The sequence below is a fragment of the Hylaeus anthracinus genome, unplaced genomic scaffold, assembly GCF_026225885.1.
Source record: "Hylaeus anthracinus isolate JK02 unplaced genomic scaffold, UHH_iyHylAnth1.0_haploid 5, whole genome shotgun sequence".
Taxonomy (NCBI): Eukaryota; Metazoa; Arthropoda; class Insecta; order Hymenoptera; family Colletidae; genus Hylaeus; species Hylaeus anthracinus.
Genome location: NW_026535322.1, coordinates 1,727,622 through 1,749,872, shown reverse-complemented (window position 1 = coordinate 1,749,872; position 22,251 = coordinate 1,727,622). Strand labels below are relative to the sequence as shown.

General features: G+C 47.5%; 1 protein-coding gene and 1 pseudogene across 3 annotated transcripts in view; both read left to right on the top strand.

Moving 5' to 3' along the window:
- Positions 1-22,251, top strand: part of LOC128895924 (protein vein) — a 224,301-nt gene that overhangs the window by 137,118 nt on the left and 64,932 nt on the right. For all 3 annotated transcript variants that reach the window (XM_054158937.1, XM_054158936.1, XM_054158938.1), the window contains one exon: positions 1,766-1,928. In XM_054158937.1, coding sequence (XP_054014912.1) covers positions 1,766-1,928 — 163 coding nt within the window. The remainder of the gene's footprint in view (positions 1-1,765; positions 1,929-22,251) is intronic.
- Positions 12,886-12,982, top strand: LOC128896150 (U6 spliceosomal RNA; annotated as a pseudogene).

Sequence of the window (22,251 nt, the reverse complement as noted above, 5' to 3'; positions counted from 1 at the left end):
TGTATCTTTCGATGACCGGGCGCGAAGCAAAGAACGCGTCGTGCTGTTTACCGAGAGCCAGGTACCGAAGCCTTCGGGTGCTTTAATAGGCACAATGGTCGACTGGTACAATTGCAAATTGGGTGCTGGATCAGGCTGTCGAGGAAAGTGGGTCGGCCTCGGACGCGATTCCAATTTTAGCCAATAATTTGTGTAGCGCGCGCCGTTGAAAACGTTTGACGCGTGTTTTGTTTTATAAGGGGCGTTCCCGGACGCGAAAATTCGTGTAATTTTAATGCATCCCGAGCGAGCGGAGCACTTTGTCTGTGCAAATATTACGCACTTTTATTTCGAGCGGGATGCATTCGAAATGGCCGGGAAAGTCGGAAGGAAAATTTCAACGAAAATTGTATCTTTCGCATGTACAAAATTACGAACAAATATTTATCACGGAAAAATAATTGTAAATTTGACATTTGACGCTGTCCTTTCAGTGTTTTCAGTTATTTTACGAAAATTTATGGAGTTCTACGGTCTCGAATCGCGGTGTATGGTTTCTGGTTACTTTTATTCTCTGGCTAGGTCGCTCTTTTTCCGGGGAAACTTCCTCTGGAAATTGTCAGTGGTTCGCGCGTGCATCGCGAGCGCCGATAAGCGTTTCCGAGGTACCTTATCAGCCAGCTGCCTTCTTCGCGCTTCTCAGGACGTGCTCGCGAGTTCGCAGCAAATTTCATTCTTCTTTGGTCTCCTCGCGAATTCGCGTTTTAAATAAATAGATCGCGCGTCGCTATTTTCGCAGCTTAAAGATACGTACTACGAGAATTCTTTCTTTACGCTTCTGACGTTCGCGCTACGTTCTTCGAATATATATTCGGAACGTTTCGTTGGTCGATCTTCTTCAAAGCCTGTGTCACTCGATAATGGAGGACGCTCGTTTCCCTATTCGTAATAGAAACGCGATCCTTCGGCAAAATCAGTCGACAGAGGTGTCCTGTTACAGAAAGAGAACGTTCGATACGATTCCACGAAGCAAAGCATCGTGCTTCAGGTATTTCTCATTGCGTTCCGAAGATCAGAGGTCGCGGAGATTGCAAGTTTGCTAGCAATCGTTGATAGGTATACACGTATGTTTTACCGAATACTCGAATCGTACGAATTCCGGAAAAATAATTTGCGAAGTTCATGAGCACTTAAGGGCACACATTGCCTCATAGAATCTCCTTTGACGATGAAGAAGCACGGTTCTCGAAAAATGTATTAAAACTCCGGCAGGATTTCGTCGGAAGTTTTCTCAAGACTTCTCGAGCCACGTTCGTAGTTGGACGGGAAGTTCGAAAGTGGTCGCTTTAAGAATTCCCTTTTGAGCAGGGCGGACCTGCCCCGCGGTGAAAATTCATCGCGCGTCAGAATTTGCCGCGAACGGAGCTGCCACGTCTTTCGCAACTTTTCTCGTAATCGCTTTCCAGATATCCGATACGCTTTCTCGTCCTGTTACCACGTTGTACCGAACCAATTCTCCCATTGGGCTCGATCGGCGTGACCGGGTCCACTGGGTGACTCGGGATTTCTCGGGATCTGAACGTGTTAACCGTGGTTCATGTTCCTTTAACCCTTTCACATTTCCTGGATTTCAAAGTAACAAACTTAGCGTCTTCTTGGTTATATAATTTTTCATAACAGAATACTCATGCGTGTCCTCAGTTGTGGACGCCAGGTCTGAAAGGGTTAATTTTAATGTTGTTGATCGCGGAGCGATGACTTTAATCGAGTCGACGTTTGATTTCAGTGAGGGAGGTTACGTTGTCCGAGCTCAGGGACTCGATAGCGAGGTTACGAGAGCGAGTGAAACTAGTATGCCGAACGAGGGGCTCTCCACCCCCGAGAGTGCACTGGCTGAAAGACGGGATACCGCTGCACCCCCGCAAAGGCCTCAAGATTCAACACAAACGGTGAGTGACGCAATTTTTACAAAAGTATACCAACAGTATTCGAGTGGTCGAATATTAGTAACAACTTCCGCGACTATTGCTCTTGGCAACGAATATTAGATACTCTCACCCCTCTGAATCAATCAACAAGAAGGAAGGTGGCAGAGAAAGTTTCGCGACTCGTTCGATGAAATCGTTGCCAAACACGAAACTGCTTCGTTAAGTGGAAATTAATGTATACAGCGGTGGAATCCACTCGCAACTTGGCAACGTCTTATTTACCATTGCTTTGGAAACGCGCCCACTGACGAATCGGTCAACTTCTTTGTTGTTGTTTCCTAACGCGACCGAACTCGTAATTTCGGCGTCCGACGAAGCCAAAAATTGGTGGTTTCACCGTAGCGAGTTTCGAGGGGTCGTTAATCCCAATTTCACTCGAAGTACGTGTTCGAATTAAATAAACAGTCCCCCGCGGCCGTGACAAGCGATCGATCTATCGATTTTCGTTCTTTGTGTGGCGTTCCTTGCCGATGTCCTCTGTAGTTTGAGTTTAACGTCGTCGATAATAGCAGTCGAGTATTCAAGTCGAGTATTCGAATAGTATTCCGACTGCAAATGGTAATGTACGTTACATATCGTATTACGTATTTTTGTGAGTCTTTCGCTTTCAAGAATTGCGCGGAAGATTCTCGCGAAATCGCTTCTTACAGCCTCCGCAGGCGGAAGCTTACCAGATGGCAAAGTCTTCCCCTCGAATCTACTCCACTTTCACGAGATGATCCGCGATAGCGCGTCGAGAGATTGAGAGGAGGGACGGTAGGTTGATAGCGCTTGTCTCGCGTGGCGAGCACTTGTCGAGCACGTTAAAGCGATTGGCACTTTGTAAATCCCTCGCGGAACGACGTGGTTCGGCGGTCGACCCTGCACGGCCCTGAGAGCGGTAATAATTTCAGACGGCCTTTCGGCCGGATTTACTATCCGCGGAGGAACGATTATAGCGAAAGAGCCGGTCCTCCTCACCGATGACTCAACTGTTGGCACGGACCCGCGGTTTCTCCGCTGGGTACTCTTTAAAGTTGATATATTCGCGTGACACAAGCGTGAGATAGAAACAGATCGGTACGGCTATCATTTCGAATAGCTTTCGTTTAGTCTTCTAGCTTTCGTGACAGACTTGTTTTTTTTTTTTATTTTTTTTTATTTTTATTAGAAAGCTCTAGATTCCCTCTTTCTTGTGCTCCGCACCAGCTTCTCGAGAAAGGCCCCTAGCACACGATCAACGACATTAAAGCAGCATCAGTCAAATACTACTCGATCGCGAAACTACTCGTTTGTCGTTTTCTTCCGTGAAATTTGTTGGCAGAAAACGCTCGATTCACCGCGATCTCGTCCATCAATATTTCAAGTGTAGTCTTCCTCGACGGAGTAATCGACAGACTCGTCGCAAAACTTTGAACCGCCGCGATCCTCGATTTGCTTAGTCAAAGTTTCGAAAAAGGAACGAAAGAACAAGCGTCGAGCGGGATGGAAATTAATTGCATCGTTCGATCGGCGACACGGTTCCGTGGTGGGAAAATCATCCAACTACTACAAAAAGAAAAGAAAAAGGAAGTCATGAAAGGAAAATCTCGCGACGTCTGACGACCAACGTCGTAATTTTCAATTACTGTCCGAGACGACTGGAACGACCAGTCGTTCGACTCTAGACGCGAGTTCTCCTCGTAAAATCGAACGTGTTCTCGCCGTTTCGCGTTTTCCACGATCCTGAACAAGCGTAAAACCACGTTCTTACATAATTAAGACGCTATAAATCTTGGTTTGGTCTTGGACAACTTGGACTAATTGTAAGTCTCGGTTTCTCTTCCTTTTGTTTTCATTCGTCGATTATTTACCTTTTGACAGAATAATCGAACGTCTCTCTTCTGCCTCCATTCTTCTCAATTTTGTTCCTTTGCGCCCTTTCATACGATGCGTCTGACTTTGGCTCTTCGTGTTCGATTAAAATTCTGTACTACGAGTCTCACACGTTGTTACAGGTGAAATAGTTAACGTAAATTATAGCACAGTAGATACTTGAAGTATCAACATTTCCTTTAGGCCGAGGGGTGGTTTAAGACCTCGCGTCCGCTGAACGCGCGTCAGTGCTTGACTCTCTCGACGATGGCGGACTTCGTCGAGGATCTCTCGCCACTTTTAGTTCTATCTCAGCGCATTCCTCGACGGTGGAATTCCAGATGGTATCACGATCACGCGCTACGAGTGGCGCAACGTGAACGCGAATCGAGATCGTCGAGGATGTCACGAGGAACGAACCCGGCGCATTCAGAGATCCTCTTTTGCCATCGGGGCGCAGCTTTGATGTCTAGCGTAATGGAATCCCTCGTCTATATGTCCGTGCTCGTCTCGCTGGCTCTGGGAGGAATTTCTTGCCAAAGACACCGATAGGAAACTGTTGCGCAACGGGACAGTGCGGAAACTGGTAGAGGAACGCGACACCCACTGAAAGGAGCCTCCAGCGCAGCCTCGCGACATTAATTTTCCGTCGAGGCGTTCAATCGACTTGAAAGCCATCCGCGGCTCGAAATTTCGCGTCAGTCGAATTAAGTAATGAACGAGCTTGCGCGGAAACGAACTCCAAGGAACGACGAGATGTTTGTAGCTAAAGGCTCCCGCAAGTCCTTTGAACGAATGCCGGAGAAAGGGGAGGAACAAACCCGTTTTCAATTGATTTTCTGTAGCTGAGGTGAATTAAACGTAAACCGTGTACCTTTTGACAATTATTCTTTTAAAAAGAACGAAATCTTTGCTCCCGATAAAAGTGATGCGATTTTACGCGTAAAAATGAAACGAAAACGTAGAGCAAAGTTTGCTAATCCCGTTTTGGAGTATGGGAAGTCGGAGGTGGAGATCGACAGAAATTAAAATTCATTGAGCGAACGAGCCTTTCTAGGCCACGATTCAACCCGCTTTGAGTGTGCAGCTCTCCTCGCAATTATAACATTTACCCGTTAATTTACGGGCGAGAGAGCGCGAAGAACGTCGCGGAAGCACTCTCGATAAGGGCCCTTACGCGACGGTGCACTTTTGTCAGCCGGGTGTGCACCCGCCCCTACGTCCCGGTACTTACGGATGACAAATTAGCGAGATAAGTACTACCGCCGGATAATAAACGCCCGCGAACACGGTTTTACGTAGCGGCGACGCACGAACGGTGATAATTTTAACATACGGCGGCATTCGAAAGTATCAGGCGCTCATAGAACTCTGGAATACATGCGATTGAGCGTGGGCGACGTACTCTGACCAATAATATTGGTATTTAAGTACTATTTTGTTCCATAGCCTTTTCACCTTTTAAGGGATGTACATAGTTATTTATTCTCAAGCATTCCGATACATTCAGACCTGTACCACCTACCAAAAATGGACATGGATTTTTCAGACAACTTGATACAAAGACTTGGTTTAAAAGTTGCGTGCAATTGGTGTACACACCGTGGCACAACCAGGTTCACGACCCGAGCTTTTAATTGCTCGCTATATTAAAGCGAGGCATGTGCTTATACTCGTGAAAAATTGAGAATCAAACGTCCAGACATTTCCATTTCGACCCATCGATCGCGCCATCCGTTTTAGAGGATCGTAAAGTCTGTCGAACCTGGCGAAATGATAAATAATGGAATCAAATCGGCACCTATAACCGCGTTTATACGCCAGTCGAGACGAGCTCGCAACAGTTTCGGCTCCGACGATTCGATAATTCGAGACGAGTCGTAAAACTGCCTGCCACGAATATCCTAGCGGTCTAATCTCGTTTAAGAACGGTCTTTACGATGGACTTATCAGTAGCGTACAGCAGCCATGCCGTCGTTCAAGGGTTCGTAACACCGTAATCGAATTTTCGATCATTTCCGCGTCTCGACTGGAGTCGGATCCGTCGTTTAATTCGTCTAGTTCTTCGACGTTTCATTTAACGTTCGCGGTAAGTTTTCGATCGATAGTCGAGTACGTACGCCGTATCTCGTTCCGTCGTCGCAACGCACAGGAGAGGTGGGAGGACCTTTCAATTAATTTCTCGTAGCAATGGCGGTCACGTCTCTAGATCGACGCGCTTCAAAGGAATCGGTCATTCGAAGGTAGACGTCCGGAAAATCGGAACCACAAATACGTTTTGCAAACCTGCAATCACGTAATAGCTCGCACACGGTATCAGATAGTGCCGGCCAGTAGTTCGTGAAATCGATGAAAATCTCACGGCGGTGCACTTGCCAACGATTAGAATAATGGAAAGTTATTTTTCGAGAACACGAACTTTATGTTTCTCTCGTCACAATTTAGGTGTGTTTCTAAAACAAAGGTCAGGTCGTCGTTTCCTCAAGTTTCGTCAGCAAGTGTCAGCGATCTCGTCGACAAAAAATCGAATCGTACCACTCGAGGATTTGAAACTAGGAAATTCACGACGCGTAATTTACTCCCTAAAAAGAGACGCCGGCCAGGAATTGTTCCAGGGAGTAAATCGTCGTGTAACGCCAACGCATTTGGTTCGAGAAGGCCGTGGAAATGCATGCTCGCATTTCCCATTTTCTACCTACAAATCTCTCGAACGACCATTCAACGTGCCTCTTACATTCGAAACGGAACCACCCCGGAAGATCTTAGCCGTGCGTTCGTTGCTCGTTACGGGGTACCTCGCGGCCTTGTACTCGCTACCTCAGCCAGGGGAAAGATTGCTGGGAATAAAATGTTAATAGGTTAACGAGCGGGAACCGGATCCTTGTCTGGGACTCTGCAACCAGACCGCGTTATTGCTACGGAACTTTCTGTTTCTCTCTTTTGTCTTTTCTCCGTTTTCCTTCACCGCTCACTATCCCGTCGTAAACTCGTGGCCTAATGAAAATTAATAAATCAGCCGGAAACCGTGCCCCTAGCGAATGCTTCGATCCACCCTTCCTTTTCTCCGAACATGAAAAGCTTTTTCCACGGTACTGATTGAATCCGAAATAAAAAGCAGAGGCTGAAAAAAATTCGAGCGAATCCGTAGGGTCGACGATCCCTTAACACGCGTTTACGAAACTGGCTCGTCGTCGGCGGTAAGAGTTACGAAGACGAAAAGGGTAACACCTCGCGCATCGATAATTTTCCGATGGAATCGATGGTGCAAAGCACAGGAGGTAGCAAAAGAATAATCGATAGGCGGCGAAATTAATTAGTACTAGACCGTGGAGTGTCGCGTCGTCGTTGGCCCATTATTCATTCGGATGTAAATGAATCCGCGTGAATTGGAACATAAAACAATCCTCCGGCGTGCTCCGAACGTTGCAAAGCTTTGTGGCCCGTGGACCGACAGCGGCGTGGATCAACGGCGGTGTTTGAACAGTTTGTTACCGGATAAATATGAACGGGGAACGCTCAAAAAACTCGAGTTTCGTCCAAAGAGCGATGTCGACCGTCCTGTAATCGGTGCTTTGATCTCTGTTGTCCGCTAACGAGCCTCTCTGCGGCGAAACATGACGTCAGGATTCGCGCGGTTTGCTCATCCCTCGGTCGCGAAATCGCCGCTAACACGGTACTAATTACGGGAGAACGGCTCCTCACCGTGGCGATATTTAATCGTACGCGAATTCGTAGCCTCGACGCTGATCTTCGAAAAGCAACGTCAAAGTACACGTTCGTTTCCCTTTGTGAAAAGCTTCTTGTTTCTCTCGACGGTCGAAATAGAGCTTCTCGCGACGTGGCTCAGGGCATCGATATTTATGCGCAAACATACTAGACGTAGACGTCGGTGTGCGAACGTTCACGATCCGATAAACAAGAAAATGGAAATTGACTCGCGACCCGATGGATCAGTCGCTGCGTCTTCTATCCGCGTCGTATAATATCTCGCGCAGCATCGGAGCCACGAATTGCGAAGGAAATATTTAAAACGATACCCCGCGTCTATTTGCCAGCGCACACAGAGAACCGTGGTTGCTCTCTCGATCTGTTTACAGGGATCAGAGAAACCGTGAGAGCAGCGACGAGATCTGAGACGCGTTTCGATATATCATCTGATACGTTTACGTTCGAAGTTGATACTCTTGTGTCGGAGAATGTCTTCAAACGATGGCTGGCTTATCGAGATTCCGGATGAAACTATTCGCCGAATTTTTTTTTCCGTACACTTAGGCGATTCAAATATTTGCTGAAAATTGTCGGTACATATGGGAGGCTAGGATGGTAGAAAAATCGCGAACGCTTTTGATAGAACGTCCACGTAACCGAGTAGCCCTATAGTTTGGCCCGTTTCGCGATGGTTTCCCCCGGTACACGTAATTTCCAGCGTTATTTTCGAGGGTCCCCGTCTCCCCAAAGGGTGGCGCGGGAGCGATAAATTTCATCGCGGGAACGAGTGAAAAGAGGGTATCCGCCCCGGTGATCTCTGCGCGGCCAAATTTCCACGTCGCATGGCCGTACACTCTCGGTCGCCCGGTAAACAAGACGGCAAAGTCAACAGGATTTTTAACGGGCAATTTAGAGTTCGCTCGGGGACCATTATCCCCGGGGTCGCGGGGATCTTTATGCGCGTCGCGCCTCGTCGCAAAACACTTTTCACCGTAGGATCCTCGAAAGCGCGGTAATCATAAAGTTTATCCCGCCTGCCGGCATCAAGTAGCTTCGCTTTTCGAGGCTTCTCGAACCACCCCCATCCCATACCCCTATCGCCGAAAAGCTCGCCGGCAGGAAGGAACAGGCGATAAAAAGAGCAGAGGCTCGCGGGAGCATTTGCATACGCTCGCAAACTATCTCGCATTTTTGCCGATAAATATACTTTCCAAACGCCGGAGTTTAGCTGGGATCAGCAGACCCGCCGCTCGAATGCAGATTTACGCAAAACAGGATTCCCTCGTCGCCGCGCGGCACTTGAAAATCCACCAAAGGGCTCGCCACGAGTATTTTTCCCAACTTCCCCTTCCGATAATCAATCGACACCGTCGTTTCTTTCTTGGACTAGTGATTTCTTCCCGATTCGTCTTCCTGAAATCTGTCTACAAAATTAACGCGGGTTTGAATCTCCGTGCTTTATTGTTCGTTTAGACTCCTGTATTAACAAATCCTTCGACAACGTCTGCTAAAGCTAGTATTCCCTCTTCCACTCAAGATTTCCAACTTGCAATCGTACACGACGCACCACCTCGCAAAGCTTTTCACCCAGACGGTCAGCCCTGCGTCTCTGTTCGCTCTTATTTCGAGCCAGACGCGAAAAGAATCGGCGCGCGGAGGCGGACGAAACACGCCAGTTTCAGCGACAGCACAAAAGGCCCGCAGCCTTCCGTGCCCTTTCAGCGAGTATCTCAGCTTCACGGTGCACGATTCCAGAAACGAAACCTCGCACGAATACCTGGCGCCCGGCGTATATAATTTACCCCTGAGCTCGGACGAACGGACAGGATTCTCGCGAGGGATGGACAGAGTTATTCGGCCGTGGCGACATCGGGCGTCGCTTATTCTATGACTGCACTCGGGACCGGACAGGGATTTTCGTTTGAAATACTGCGACGTCGTGAAACAACTTTTTGAAACGTTGACCGTTTTCACGGGTGACGGACGCAGGCAAAGATTTTTTGCCGTGGCTCGCATAATCGAGAGCGAGCCTCCTATTTCTCTCGATCCGCCCTTTTCCTGTGCTTATTTCGCGGACCTATCAGACGTTCCCGTCCATTATTCAGTGCCCGTTGGAAGAGCACGACGATCAGCGTTTCGCGTTGGTTTATAGTTTGTCAGTCGTCGAACTGGTACCCGTCGGCGTGGGCTCGCGGAGGTGGATGATTTGCGACTGAAAGGAAACACGATTCCCTGAATCGATGAATTGCAGATTTTTCGAAAAACGTATTTGTAAAAGAAAGAATAATTTGTATAGCTCCGAACTGCTGCCGATTATATGCACGGAGTCAAGTAGATATAGCGAGTAATAGCCAGACGCGGTAGTCGACTCGTATTAAATCTTCGAACTAATGCCACTCTCTACCCTTCTGATTTATTTTTGATTCGCTTAACCGATATTACATCCTTAATTGCTTTCTAAAATAAAATATGTCCAATATCTGGAATCAGCATGAATAACATTCTCCTTTTGAAATGCAGACACATGCACTCTAATTCATAGCTTAGCAAAACTTTTTGCCGGCTATAGAAGTCCCAACGTTCAAACGCAAACCTGAGAGGTTGAATAAAAATACTAAAATTCAGACTTACGATTTCGACTCTCGTGGATTTAACAAAGAGCGGGGGCACAGTTAAATCCGCTTCGTAAACCGGGTTCCATTCAACGCGTTCTGAACAGCCACGGTTTCAAAAGCTTCCAGTTTTCAGTTTATGCGCAGCGCCGCACCTTCCAATGTTCATTCTTCGACACCGTTCCCGCGAAACAAATATTTCCCGCTCGTTCCGCCGCGTAACCGATTTTAATCAAAAAAGGAATGCAGGTCGTGCGTGTTAGAGGGGTTGGAGGAATCGGAGCGGTCGAACGTACAACGCGACTCGTTGAACTGCGCTGTGTACCGATTACTTTTAAAACCATCGCCCTCCGAATCATGTTAAATTCACCCTCGCGACCCCGTTAAGAGTGCCACGCGTCGATATAACGCGATCGAACTTTCTGTTTTTATTTTTGATAAATAGAATCACTACTTCTCCCACGTACTCCTCGCATATTTATCAAATTTTTACACGCGCGGTCCGTACGCACCCCACGCATATCCCGGTCTTTCTCCACATTCCATACATATTCAACACGCATTCTCCACGGTTGTAAGTCCGATTTTCCAAGCGCCGGTTCGTCAAAGCGAATCTGCAGCCAAGAGACGCGACGCCCAGGCGAGGAGCTTTCGTCTCGCCCTTTGTCGCTGTTTCGCGCAATTATTATCGCCACCTCGAGTTATTAATATTCATGGTTCGCGGTTATTAATATCAGTGGCAGCGACACCGCTAACGGAAACACCGCCGACGGGTATTATCGTCCTCGTTATACTTGCGATTCTTACCCATTAACGTGTCGCTGTCGCGACGAGTGTACGTGCAAACGTAATCGATACACCTGTGCGCGCACGCGAAATCGTGACTTTGTTTCGTTTCGCGACCATCTCGGCTAGACGAGTGGCATTCAACTATCTCGCGGAACAGAGATAGACGGAATTTTATTACGATAATTGACGATGAATGGCAACTCTCTATAACGATTTATGTACGGCACTTGCCCGATCGAACAGGTGTACGGATATGCTTTTATTCGGTTGTACGTATTACGATATCCAATCATTTAAACAATTTTTCATTTGATTCCGTAATTTAAATTGCAATTTTTATTACACCGATAACGCGTGAATAATTCTTTATCTTTTATTCATTATTCGCGCTTTGTTATTCGAGTGGAAATTTTTCGTCTGGAATAATTGTGTATAAATATGCACTGGCGTGGTCGTGTGATATATACTCGATGCCACAAAGTCTCGATGGGAACATGTTTTTGTTCTTCCTGTAAATTATTCTCTCAAAGCTGATTAATTTGGTGTTCGTGCGAGCTGCATTTAAACGCGCTTCGACGGTTCAAAAGGACTAGCAAATCGGTTGACTTCAGACGCGAACGTAATGAGTACTCGGCGAATTTGAACGCATGCTCCACCACTTTGAAAGACTATTCGGCGTGAAAGGTGTACCGTCGCCAAATTGCCTCTAATTCGGTGACGAAGCTGCGGAAACTCGTTAACGTTTCCGAACCCGCTTCGCGGTTGTACATGGCGTCTCGTTCAACCTTCTTTTTCCTCTGAAACAACGGTCATTTCTTAGATAAGTAGAGCGCATTCGAATGTGTTTAAACGACGACGGGTGAAATACATCAAAGAAGCTCCCTCCACGTTTGAAAGTTGCCAACGTAATTCGCCTCCGAGGTAAGGAAATGAAACACCCCGTATGTCTCGCCACGTCGCGTGAAAGTGTTCCTGCTCGTCGTCGGGCTCGCAAAGGAAATAAAGTGCGTATTGTACCAATTTCGCGTGGACGCGCGAAGCAAAGCATTGGGTGTCTTTCTTTCTTCGTCTCTTCCTCTCGGTTTTTCGTACGGGGTGCTTTCTCTGCGGACCGGCGACAGGTAACTTTCAAACAAACGTGGAGTACGGGCGCTATAAAAATACTTGGCAAAGACAGTCACCGCGACAGGGATGAACAAATGGCGAACCCACACAGTCTATTATTCCTCGAATCTCGGGGTTCCTGTCTGCCAGCGCTGCTGCAACCGTTTGTGCACGCGGGCGTGAAATTCTGCTTCGCATCGAGCGTCGCCACGTCCGAGTCTGTCTCGGTGCAAACGCCTTTTTATTTCTGGTGGAACGAGTTCGTCGAATAGCGACTATTAACGCGTCAACGAAGATTTTCATCTTCGAAGGGTTTCCCATTTCTTTTCCGAGGACTGTTTCTTACACTAATTCTGGGACACCTTAAAAATGGTTATTTGACCAGTCGTGGTAGAGTTGGTATGAATTCGCTGAAAGAGATCGTTCGACGTTCGATTTCGAACTTGCATCGCGGGATTATATCGAACGAGACAAGTGAAATTCGCAACGGAGTTGCGATTACGCGAGGAAAATAATTAACTGCCTCGAAGTCGAGTTCCCGAGTGTTGTTCAGCGTCAAACAACTACGTCGCGAAGGAACAATGAGGTTTAACGAGCCAGAGGAAGCACCGAGGCCTCTGCCACCTCCTTCCCCCTAATCCCCTACTCACGACGAGAGGAGCATTATCTCGCGAAACGACGGCCGCGGTTGGCGAAATCTACGAAATCCTATCAGAACGGCGATGTAGTTACTAATTTAACACTTCAAACGTGACGGGAGATGGTACAGGAGAAATTCATAATGAGCTCAGAAAGCTCGCGGGACTGGATGGATTATGTATCCCGGATCGTTAACCCCCGGACTATAGCGAGCTACGCTCGTATGTGCAGACGTACTTGCTTCGGCAGCACATATACTAAAATTGGAACGATACAAAGAAGATTAGCATGGCCCCTGAGCACCTACATTAAGAAGAGTTTCCGTGTAATAACTATTGCAAATGGTTATACATTTAAAGCAAAAAGAAAAGGAAAACAACCCGAAAGCTAAAAAGCTCGTATACCTGTGGGGTTTCGTTCATTATACAGAAGAATATTGTTACACGAGCGTACTCGAGCCTCTCGGTAAAATGATTAAATCCGACCCTAGACTGTGTTCCGAATCCCTTAATTCAGTTACACGTTTACCGAGCAAATGACTCGAGGCACGCAAGGAACAGTCTTTCCGACGAAAAAATTCATTATCGAAGGGGTTAAGGAATTCCTCCCTCCCCAGAACAACCTCCAGTCCCGTGCCGCGAAGCAAAGTTCGAGGGCGAAATCCTGGCTTCCCAAATGGATTCGCGGTACCATTGGCGGCGGGGAATTGGTTAAAAAAAAAAGAAAAAAATCCCCTCCCTCCTGCAGTTTCAAGGCGGTCTTTTTGGCGAGCTTTCGCTCGGTCACTGCCAGGGGATTACTGCGGCTGAAAAAGCGCGGAACAATCGCACGGGGAAGCCCGCGGGTGGGGTTGAACCGGGCGGCCGTTGGTAAAAGAAAGTATCGCGCGGCCAAGCCGAGTCTATAGCCAACCAAAGAGGGGCTGGATGGAGGAAAAGAACAGAGTTTAACGACCAAATGAGCGCGTACGTACCACATCTCCGTTGGCGGATGAAACAAACGTAGTTTCGGGATAACTGTGACCGGTCGAGGAAGCTTCTGGTAACTTGGCTCGTGTCCTGGACGCGGGCCAAACACGATTAAGTCGGTGCTCTCTTCTTTCGTGGCAGGGCCGGGCCGAAGAGGGAAAAAAGAAGGGGTCGAGACGCCTGGAAAGAGGCCGATACCTGAGAGATCCGCAAGGTGTTCTTCCTAGAGTCCTCCACCTTCCGCGTCCCCACGGCTGGCTGGTCGTTGTTACAATTGCAACGCCGGTTGGAAGTTGTCCAACGACGGTGGCATATCGGCCAGTTTACCCTGCCCCCGAAATCCTCCACGTGGAAAACGAGGTTGGACTGGCGACGCGACGAGGGTAAAAGCCTAGTGCGGGGGCTGAAATCAACTGGCGATTTTCCATGGTTGATCCGCAACGGTCGCAGGCTTACGTACTGCGGTACCCTTCGATGGATTTCGTTATTTATATTAAATTGGTGGTCCACGATTTTACAGAAGGGACACAAATTTCTTCAACCCTTTGACTCTCATGCTCGACTAAAATTCTGTATCACGAGTCTCGCGCGTTGGTATAGGTTAAAAGGTTAATACACATGGAGGGTACGATTACTTACGAAACTGATCGTAAACTATGTATCATTTGGTATTTGCGTCCTGTAACGTAATATATTTTCATTATAACCGCAGGTCTTCTATCCCTGATTTAAATTAATGGCTCGGAACCAACTTGACGGCGACGCGATTAACCGCACTCGCCCTTGGAACATTTATGGAAGGTCGTCGGGAAACTTTGCCTACTTCACCGTGCTTAAAACGGAGACCCCCCTTAGCTTCCCCAAGTTGCTAATCGAGCCTCCCACTGCTATGGGAAGTTCGGGAATTTCACTTTAAAAGCCGACCAGGTTGAGGCAGCGCGAGAAAACAATGCCGAGGGAAACAAAAACAGACCGAGATGGGAAATAAAGGGTGAAAAACATTGATCGTGGCAATCGGTAACGATTAATTAACAATTACCAACGATCGGTTAAGGAATTTCGTTTTAAAATAATTTTCATAATAAATTTGACCGAGACGATGCAGCTGTCACAACAAAGGGGTGAAGAGCTTCCCTCGCAAACCACTGGAAGGAAGATATATATATCCTCTGGCGGCAATCAGTTACCATTAATTAAGAATCATCGTTCGGTCCGCTTGCGCCGCTTTTCTCAAAGATGGTGGCGCTGTTAATGGAACATCCACGGAATCTCTGACAGCACCCAGGGTGCGGAGCACTCGCGATGGAATCATATCCGTGGAAAGGGTAGGAAGAAGGCGAACGGAGCGTGAGAGGGAGTTTCGGAGCCGCGTCTAGAGAGTCACAGGGTCGAATAGAGCGAGTCGGTACCTTTGTGCCTCGCAAATTAATAATTAATTAAAACTGATGGGCATCCGTGGCCAAAGCAGGGGCGCTCAACGTCTCGTAACCGCGGTTTTGCGTGAACTTTACCGCAACGATACGTTTCGGCGCACGTTTTCTATAGTTAAATAAATTTACTGCAGCGGGTTGTACGAGATATTCAAAATTGAGAACGGTGAGGAGCGTACCACTCGAGCGTCATCGTTATTTCTCGCTGGGATAAATAATTTTCATGCAATCTGTACTTGCACCATATTTAACTCGCACGGGAAGTTTTGAAACGTATCGACCGCGGAAGTGGAGGTCTTACGCTTTGCAAATGCATGATTAATTAGAAGTCTGAAACAAATATGATGCATTTCCGGAACGCAAATAAAAGTACAGTGATTTTTCTCTATTCGCTCGGGGAGTTCTCCGTCTCTTCGCTCTGTGGCGTGGTTAATTGGGTTCGCGAGGCCACCTCGTCTGCCATGAGAATCGATACGATTCTTTATCGCGGGCTCGTTATTGTACGTATGTACAGCGTGTGTCATAACGCGTAGCTACTCGAAAGCAGTTGAATTTATTTTAATCGAATTTAGTTACGTGAAACGTATTCAAATCTGTGCTTGAAGAAAAGGTGTCTTTGGTTCCGTAAAAATGTTACATTTTACTTAATTTTTTCGAGTTATATGAATTAAGTTCTATGAATGTATGCCACAAGATTAAACAACGTATCGTTTGTTTTTGTGTAAACGACCAGAATTTGTGGAGTGCGTTTAATAATTTTATTATTATTGCGAAAAGCCACGACGAAACGTTTTCAATGCTAAATTTTGTTATTGCTTTTATACCGACGCCGAAGGGCCGTCCATATGTTACGAATTGTCGAATATGAATATTTTTTTTGTCCAGGCAAATGGAGTGTGGGATTGTTGTAACAATATCGGAGATCGGGAAAACCTTGCTTCTATAACAGGGGGATCGATGTATAGGCGATTGAAAATATTGCGGCGTTATTGGTTTCGAGTGTCGAATATTTCCGATATTTAATCGTCATTGACGTAACGGTATTGATGAAAACTGGTTTATGTTTCAAGCCTTCTCGTAGCGTTGAACAGTACGTTTAACTATCAAGAATTGACGGAATATTGAATTACAACATTTTTTTTGGTAAACACAAAGAAAGTTCCCGTATGCAAAGAATAATGACCAGAATTTTCTAGCGTTACGAGTGTTGATTGTCGAAAAACGTATCGATAATTGGTACGTTTGCCTTATCGAAACGCTGCAGGTTGCACGCTCGAGAAAACCGAGCTAGACGCGAGACGCTGTGAATGAAATTAGAGGAACCGTCGGGCGAGTCGCGACGCGTCAGTTCGTAATTTAACAATTTTCTCGTGGCACATCGTTGGAAACGGTCCCGATGCAGCGTGATTACGACATAGTTCGTTATATCGCGAGTACACGTCGCGTCGCTTTCACGGTGCGTCGACCCTTGACACTCCTCGTCAACCGGTGTACCAGCAATTTTTGGTAACCGAGAACTTTTAATGAATTTATTTATAGAAGTTCGTTTGCAGTGTTATTTCGACAGCGGATGAGATCGCCAAGCAGTCATTGATCATTTTCTCGAAATTGTTGTCAAAACAAACAATGGAAATTAAAACGGCGGAGTCGAAGATGTAACGATAGTCCCATTTCCGTGTTCAATAGAGTCGTTTCGCGACTAAAAACGACGACGAAACGAAAACCAATAGCGCGCAGTGAAAAAGAACAAAGAGTCGAGCAGTCACGGGCAACAGCCACGACGATATAAATTTACCGCGGCCTAAGGTTCTTACTCACGCATTTCTAACCGATGTCTCGGTAGCCAGCCGCACCCCCTACAACCCCCTCCCCCTTCACGCCACAGTTTTCGCGCGCGTGTCCGTATTTATTTAGATTCGCGACAAGGTCCACGGTTTCCGTCCCCGGTTCGTGAGTCACGGCGATGCGGCACGGAGACGACGAAGAAGAAGCAGAAATTCTCGCTCACCGACAGAGGGAAAAGTAGAGAGAAAGGGGGGCATAGCTGCAGCGTGCTTGCCAAGACTCTGCTTAGATTTAAATCGGTCCGTTCGTAGTGTATCCTTTCTGTACTCTGGCCATAAATCTTCCGGAAATATCCTGATCAATCGAGGATGAACCCGAGGACCTGACAAACTTTTCAGGTTGACGTTGAAATTCTTCTTACTTGTCTCTTCTTGCTTTACCGCACGGAGGGTGCATTTCCAAAGAAGGACCCTCCAGTCCAGTAATTTATTATGCTGATGCGGTAAGAAACGAAGAAAATGCGGCAGTTTTTCCGAGGTGTCCACTGCTGGTGCTTTTGCGTATAAGCTCGAACGTTGGAGCCGAGTGGAAAAATCAAACGCAGGTCAAGAGGAGAAGTAGGAAGAACGTAGGTGGCTGGCGAAGGATGGCTCTTGACGAATCAGGGCGTAACCACGATATATAGACAAGCGCCAGCCGCGACGAGACTTTTGCGGAGGGCTCCTGGAAGCGGCTCGATAGTTAGGCGAGATTAGGTGAGCGGGGAGACGAGCGGAAGGTTTGAAAGCTCTCCAAAGGACTTCACCGTTGGCCACTTCATCCTCGCCGAGAACTGTACCAGATTCTCCTCGACTTCTTTTCTCCGCGACCACCTCGACTGACACCCCTCGGGCTTTCGAGACGAGACCTTTGTTCCGATAAATCCAACGTCGACCCGTTCCGTTTGACCTTTTTTCAACACGAGCGACTGACGCGCTCTCCGCTACACACCCGTGATCTGATCCACACTGACTTCCGATCATCCATGGAATCATGAAAACTAATCGCGATAGAATTACCAGTGATAATTATAAAACTCGAGTAGCTAAACGCTCCTTAACCCGGGACAGGAATATTATGGCAGTTTATTTTCCACTCGAACGGTGCTCGCAGCGGCAAAGAGAAACGACGCAATATCGCGACGCTTTGACTGAAAGAGTCGGCAACGACGTCGACTGGCGGGTTCAAAGAGCGACTGAAAAATATATACGGCTGACGGGAAAGGGCGAAACGCGCCCTGGGAAAGCGGTTAAAACGGTTGACCCGCGCCGCGTTGTTTTCGCGAAACGGCTCGCGATCAAAGGCAAACGGAAGACGCGCGATTGCGTCCCCGATGCAGCGGGAAACGGAATTGGACATTGAGTGGTGAGCGCGACAACGAGCGTCGCGGGGACAAGATTGAAATAAAGCGTCCGTACTCGCCCCCGCGACGCCATTATTTCCGCGTCTGTTTATTGCGCCGGATAAATCAACGACCGCGACCGCAGACTAAACTGTTTTGCGTAAACGTGGCGTTGGGTTCTTTTTGCTGTTAAAATTCGTACCGTAGACGCGAGTGATTTGCGATACTTTCGTTTTACATTCTTAAAAATTCAGAAACCATGCGAAATCGACTATATTTTTGACTACTATTTTCGAGTCTAAGGATTGTCGCAAAATTTCTTTTAACTTCGATATGGAGACTTTTTCCAGAGTTTTCTGACTCCAACCCACTGCGCGTCGATACAATTTCTCAACGAAAATATTCTCGGTCGAGAGTCTCGAAGTGGAGACCCATATAAAGAGGGTAACAAAAGAGAAAGGGTCGGAACCCCCCTGAAGTGGCACTTTTTTACATAGTCCACGCATTAAAGCCGCTCACGATGGCACTCCATCCGACCTTCTTCGTTCCTGTCGCGGCTCCGAATGGTGGCAGCGGTGCCATTGATGGGTCACGGTATTTATAACCTGGCGAGCGTACGACCAACGGTGCTTTTGACTACCTTGCGACTAGGCGGAAGCTCTACCTCCAGATATTTCGACGAATTCGTCCGTGGACGGTGAGAACTGGAGCTTTCAGACGAGTGGCCGGTCGGAAAAACGAACGGATGCCATAAATCCGAGCCGTTTTTTATCTTGCAACTCCTTTGACCAAAAGAGGGCGTTCGTCTTGCTACGGTCGTCGCAGAAATCCTCAAAAGACTGAATATCCACTGGTAGCCAGCTTCTCATGCCACTGCGAGCGAAAATTGCGACGCGTTTCTTGTAATTCAAACGGAAACTTTCAACGAATCCACGAATAACATTTCGAAACAGATGGAAGAAGTTTCATTTATTTATTGATTTATTCGAAAGAGTACCCGGCAGTTGGCTTGGATCGCTATTCGATAAGTCGAAAGGAGTCGTTGCCGCCGCTGTTGCTATATCAATTTCCAATTCTAGAACTAACTCGCATCGATTGCTCCATGCGTGTCTTTCGCTTCGTCTTTCGAGTTTGGAGATAACCTTTCAGTGGCGGTTCGCGCGGCCTGGAAGTTTCCCGAAACGTTCGATGGGATATCAAAAGTGGAGAGTTTTGGGTCACCGCAAAGATCAGGCGGTTGGCGAAGGTCAGAACTTGTCGAAATATGTTGGCCCACGGGGGACCCAGAATTCATCGCGAGGCGAGGAAAATCCGTGTAGCTTAACGAGCAGCCGCAAGAGTTGAAACCCCTCGGGGCAGGATCTAGACTATTTCTCAGGAACAGTCTATTGGGACGCGCAACGTCGGAGTTCACCTTCCGTTCGGGGGAAACACGACGGTCCTTTGGGCCTGGTGGATATTCGTTGATCAGCGAAAACTCAGCCGGAATTACGACAGAGCTAACGCGGCCGCTGCTCGTTTAGCGTTATCGCTCCCTTCTGTATTAAGATTACAACCAACGATAGGAGTTAAATACGAGATTGACCCAAGTTGGCGGAGAGTTTGCACACACTTTATGCGCGTCTTAAAGTACGATAATGCGATCACCGGATAAATGAGCGAATTTCACCTCTCGATTACCCGAAGGGGGTCGTGCCAACCTTACCAACTTTACTTGCTTTACCAACCCTCGTTCGAGCAGACTTCTGTTGTCCGCATATGCCGAACATATATTCCGGCATCAGGAAGAAAACGCGGGATGACCGAAGCGCGAAAACGCGCTCGACTGAACGAAACGCTACGGCACTGAGCTGTCCCCAGTTAAAATTAGACGACGGTGCTCTTCGCGATGCTCCGTCGGGGGTTACCGAGAAGCGTCACGTTGTCTGGCCATCGTTATTCGTATCTCGGCGACGTAACTGATTCGTTAAATCAGCCACAAGCCAGCGGCTTACTTCCAGACGACACCGGAGTAATTCGATACCGTGTCATCGTCTGACGAAAGTCGACCGTGATCGCTTCGTTCGAGCGCGAATCGTCAGCTACGGCTGTAGGGAGGACGAACGTCGAACATAAATCAGACCTTCGATGCTGACGACTTTCTCGGATTAACGGACTCGGCAAATTTTTCGCTCGGTTTGCAACGTCCTTCTCCGTTCGTCTGTTCCTAACCGTTTTAAGCTTGTCGTACGATTTTAAGGAGAAAGACTCCTTTTTTACACTTACGATCAGACGTACCAACTGCTCGAGCAGGGATTTTTGTTGCGTTTAGGGAAGCTTCGCGTATCCGAGAAAGATGTTGCATTATTTATATTCGTGCAGCTGCCCGGTCCAATGAGATATTATTTAATATCGGCGATGTTGGACTCGTCGAGAACTGCAGGTCGGGTCTTCCACGTCTCGATGACCGTTCCAGGTCGTGCAGCGTCGAAAGGGAGGGCAAAAGGAGGCTAGACGAGGGGACAATGGAGGAGCCACGTCGAGCGTCCTCGAGAGGTTATTCGTGTCGATGTCCGCGATACAAAACGCGCTAGCTTTCGTCGATAGAATCGCTCCCGGAAGAATTTCGTCGGACCAAGTGGCAGGGGGTTGGAGAGAGGGAAAAGCAGAGAAGGAAGACTCGAAGTAGAGAGACTCCATTCAAGCGGCAGAAGCATTAACGCGGCGAGGCAGCCGGCCAAAAGAAAACCATTAACTGCTTCTACAGGCTGGAAGAAAAACAGAACGCTCTCGGAGGGGAAAGGGCGAAGGAAGCTTCCCACCCTAGCTGCCCTGCGACGTGTATCTCTTTTTCGACCCCGCGACGACATGCCGTTTCCATTACAGGATCCTATAGTCAGAGCTGCCAAACGTGCTACTATGGCAACAAATCTGTTACATTTCGCGTCCCTTGGCACTTTGTATTTAACCAGTTGTCTAGGAGCAATCACCTCTTGGATTAACGTAGTCGCGGATCGACTCTGTTTACTCGTTTTCCCCTGCCTTTCCTCTCGCTCAGAAAGTAGGGTGCAGATGATACGTGGGCTGAACGGTGATTTCGCGAACGCCACGACGCGAGAACGTTATTGCGCTCGCGAGATTTATGGAGCGGCCGACGTGAATTGGGTCTCGCTCGTTACACGATGAACGGGAAAATATGACGAGAGAAAAACGTCGGTGTGATCCGGTTGGGTTCGAAGAACGTAGCATTTGTGAACTGGATTTCAAACTGTTCGTTGAATTTCTTTTTTTTTCATTCGGTCCCTTGAACAGCCCCACCGACAATTTTTCAAAGGAGAAACGAAAGGCGTCAAACTGGAAAGTTCCTGCACTAGGATGGACGGCGATTGTAAATCACTGTAAGACCTGTCACGTTATTGAAATGTTAACAGGAACCTGCGAGAGTTCCTCCTTAAGATCGCGCTTATCTCGCGGGGAAAGTCGACGGGCTGCATTCACTTAGGATCATCGTAAAATCCATTCTTAAGGCTAAGGCCGACTAAGCCTTCAGAGTTACCGCCTAATCTTGCCGCCGGTGGCACCACTTTGCGGAATATCGGAGCACCCATAATCGAAAGCTTCCTCCGATGCTTTTCAGAGTTCCTCGAGCCAACAAACCCTGGGCTTCCCGCTCGAACACCCGCCTTTTTTAACCCCTCGCGCCTTAGGTTTCTTACAACGAGAGGCTTCTAACAACGAGGCGATTGCTGGATACATTTTTGGATAGAATCCAAAAAATCATACTGCCAGCCGCCGAATACACATGTTTACGTTTTCAATTTTCCATCGATTCCATTGTAAATTATAATTATAGTACAGCCTAACACTCCCCACCTTAACACTAAACCTACCACGACAGGTCAAATTACCGTTTTCCATTTTTTGCGTACAATTCTTATATAGAATATAAAAATTATATACAAATTGTCTCGTGCATTATTGAATTTAGTATCGCGTGAAATATTTTTCAAACTCCGTTGCAACGAGAATCATCCCAGTTGCGAACCTATTACCGAA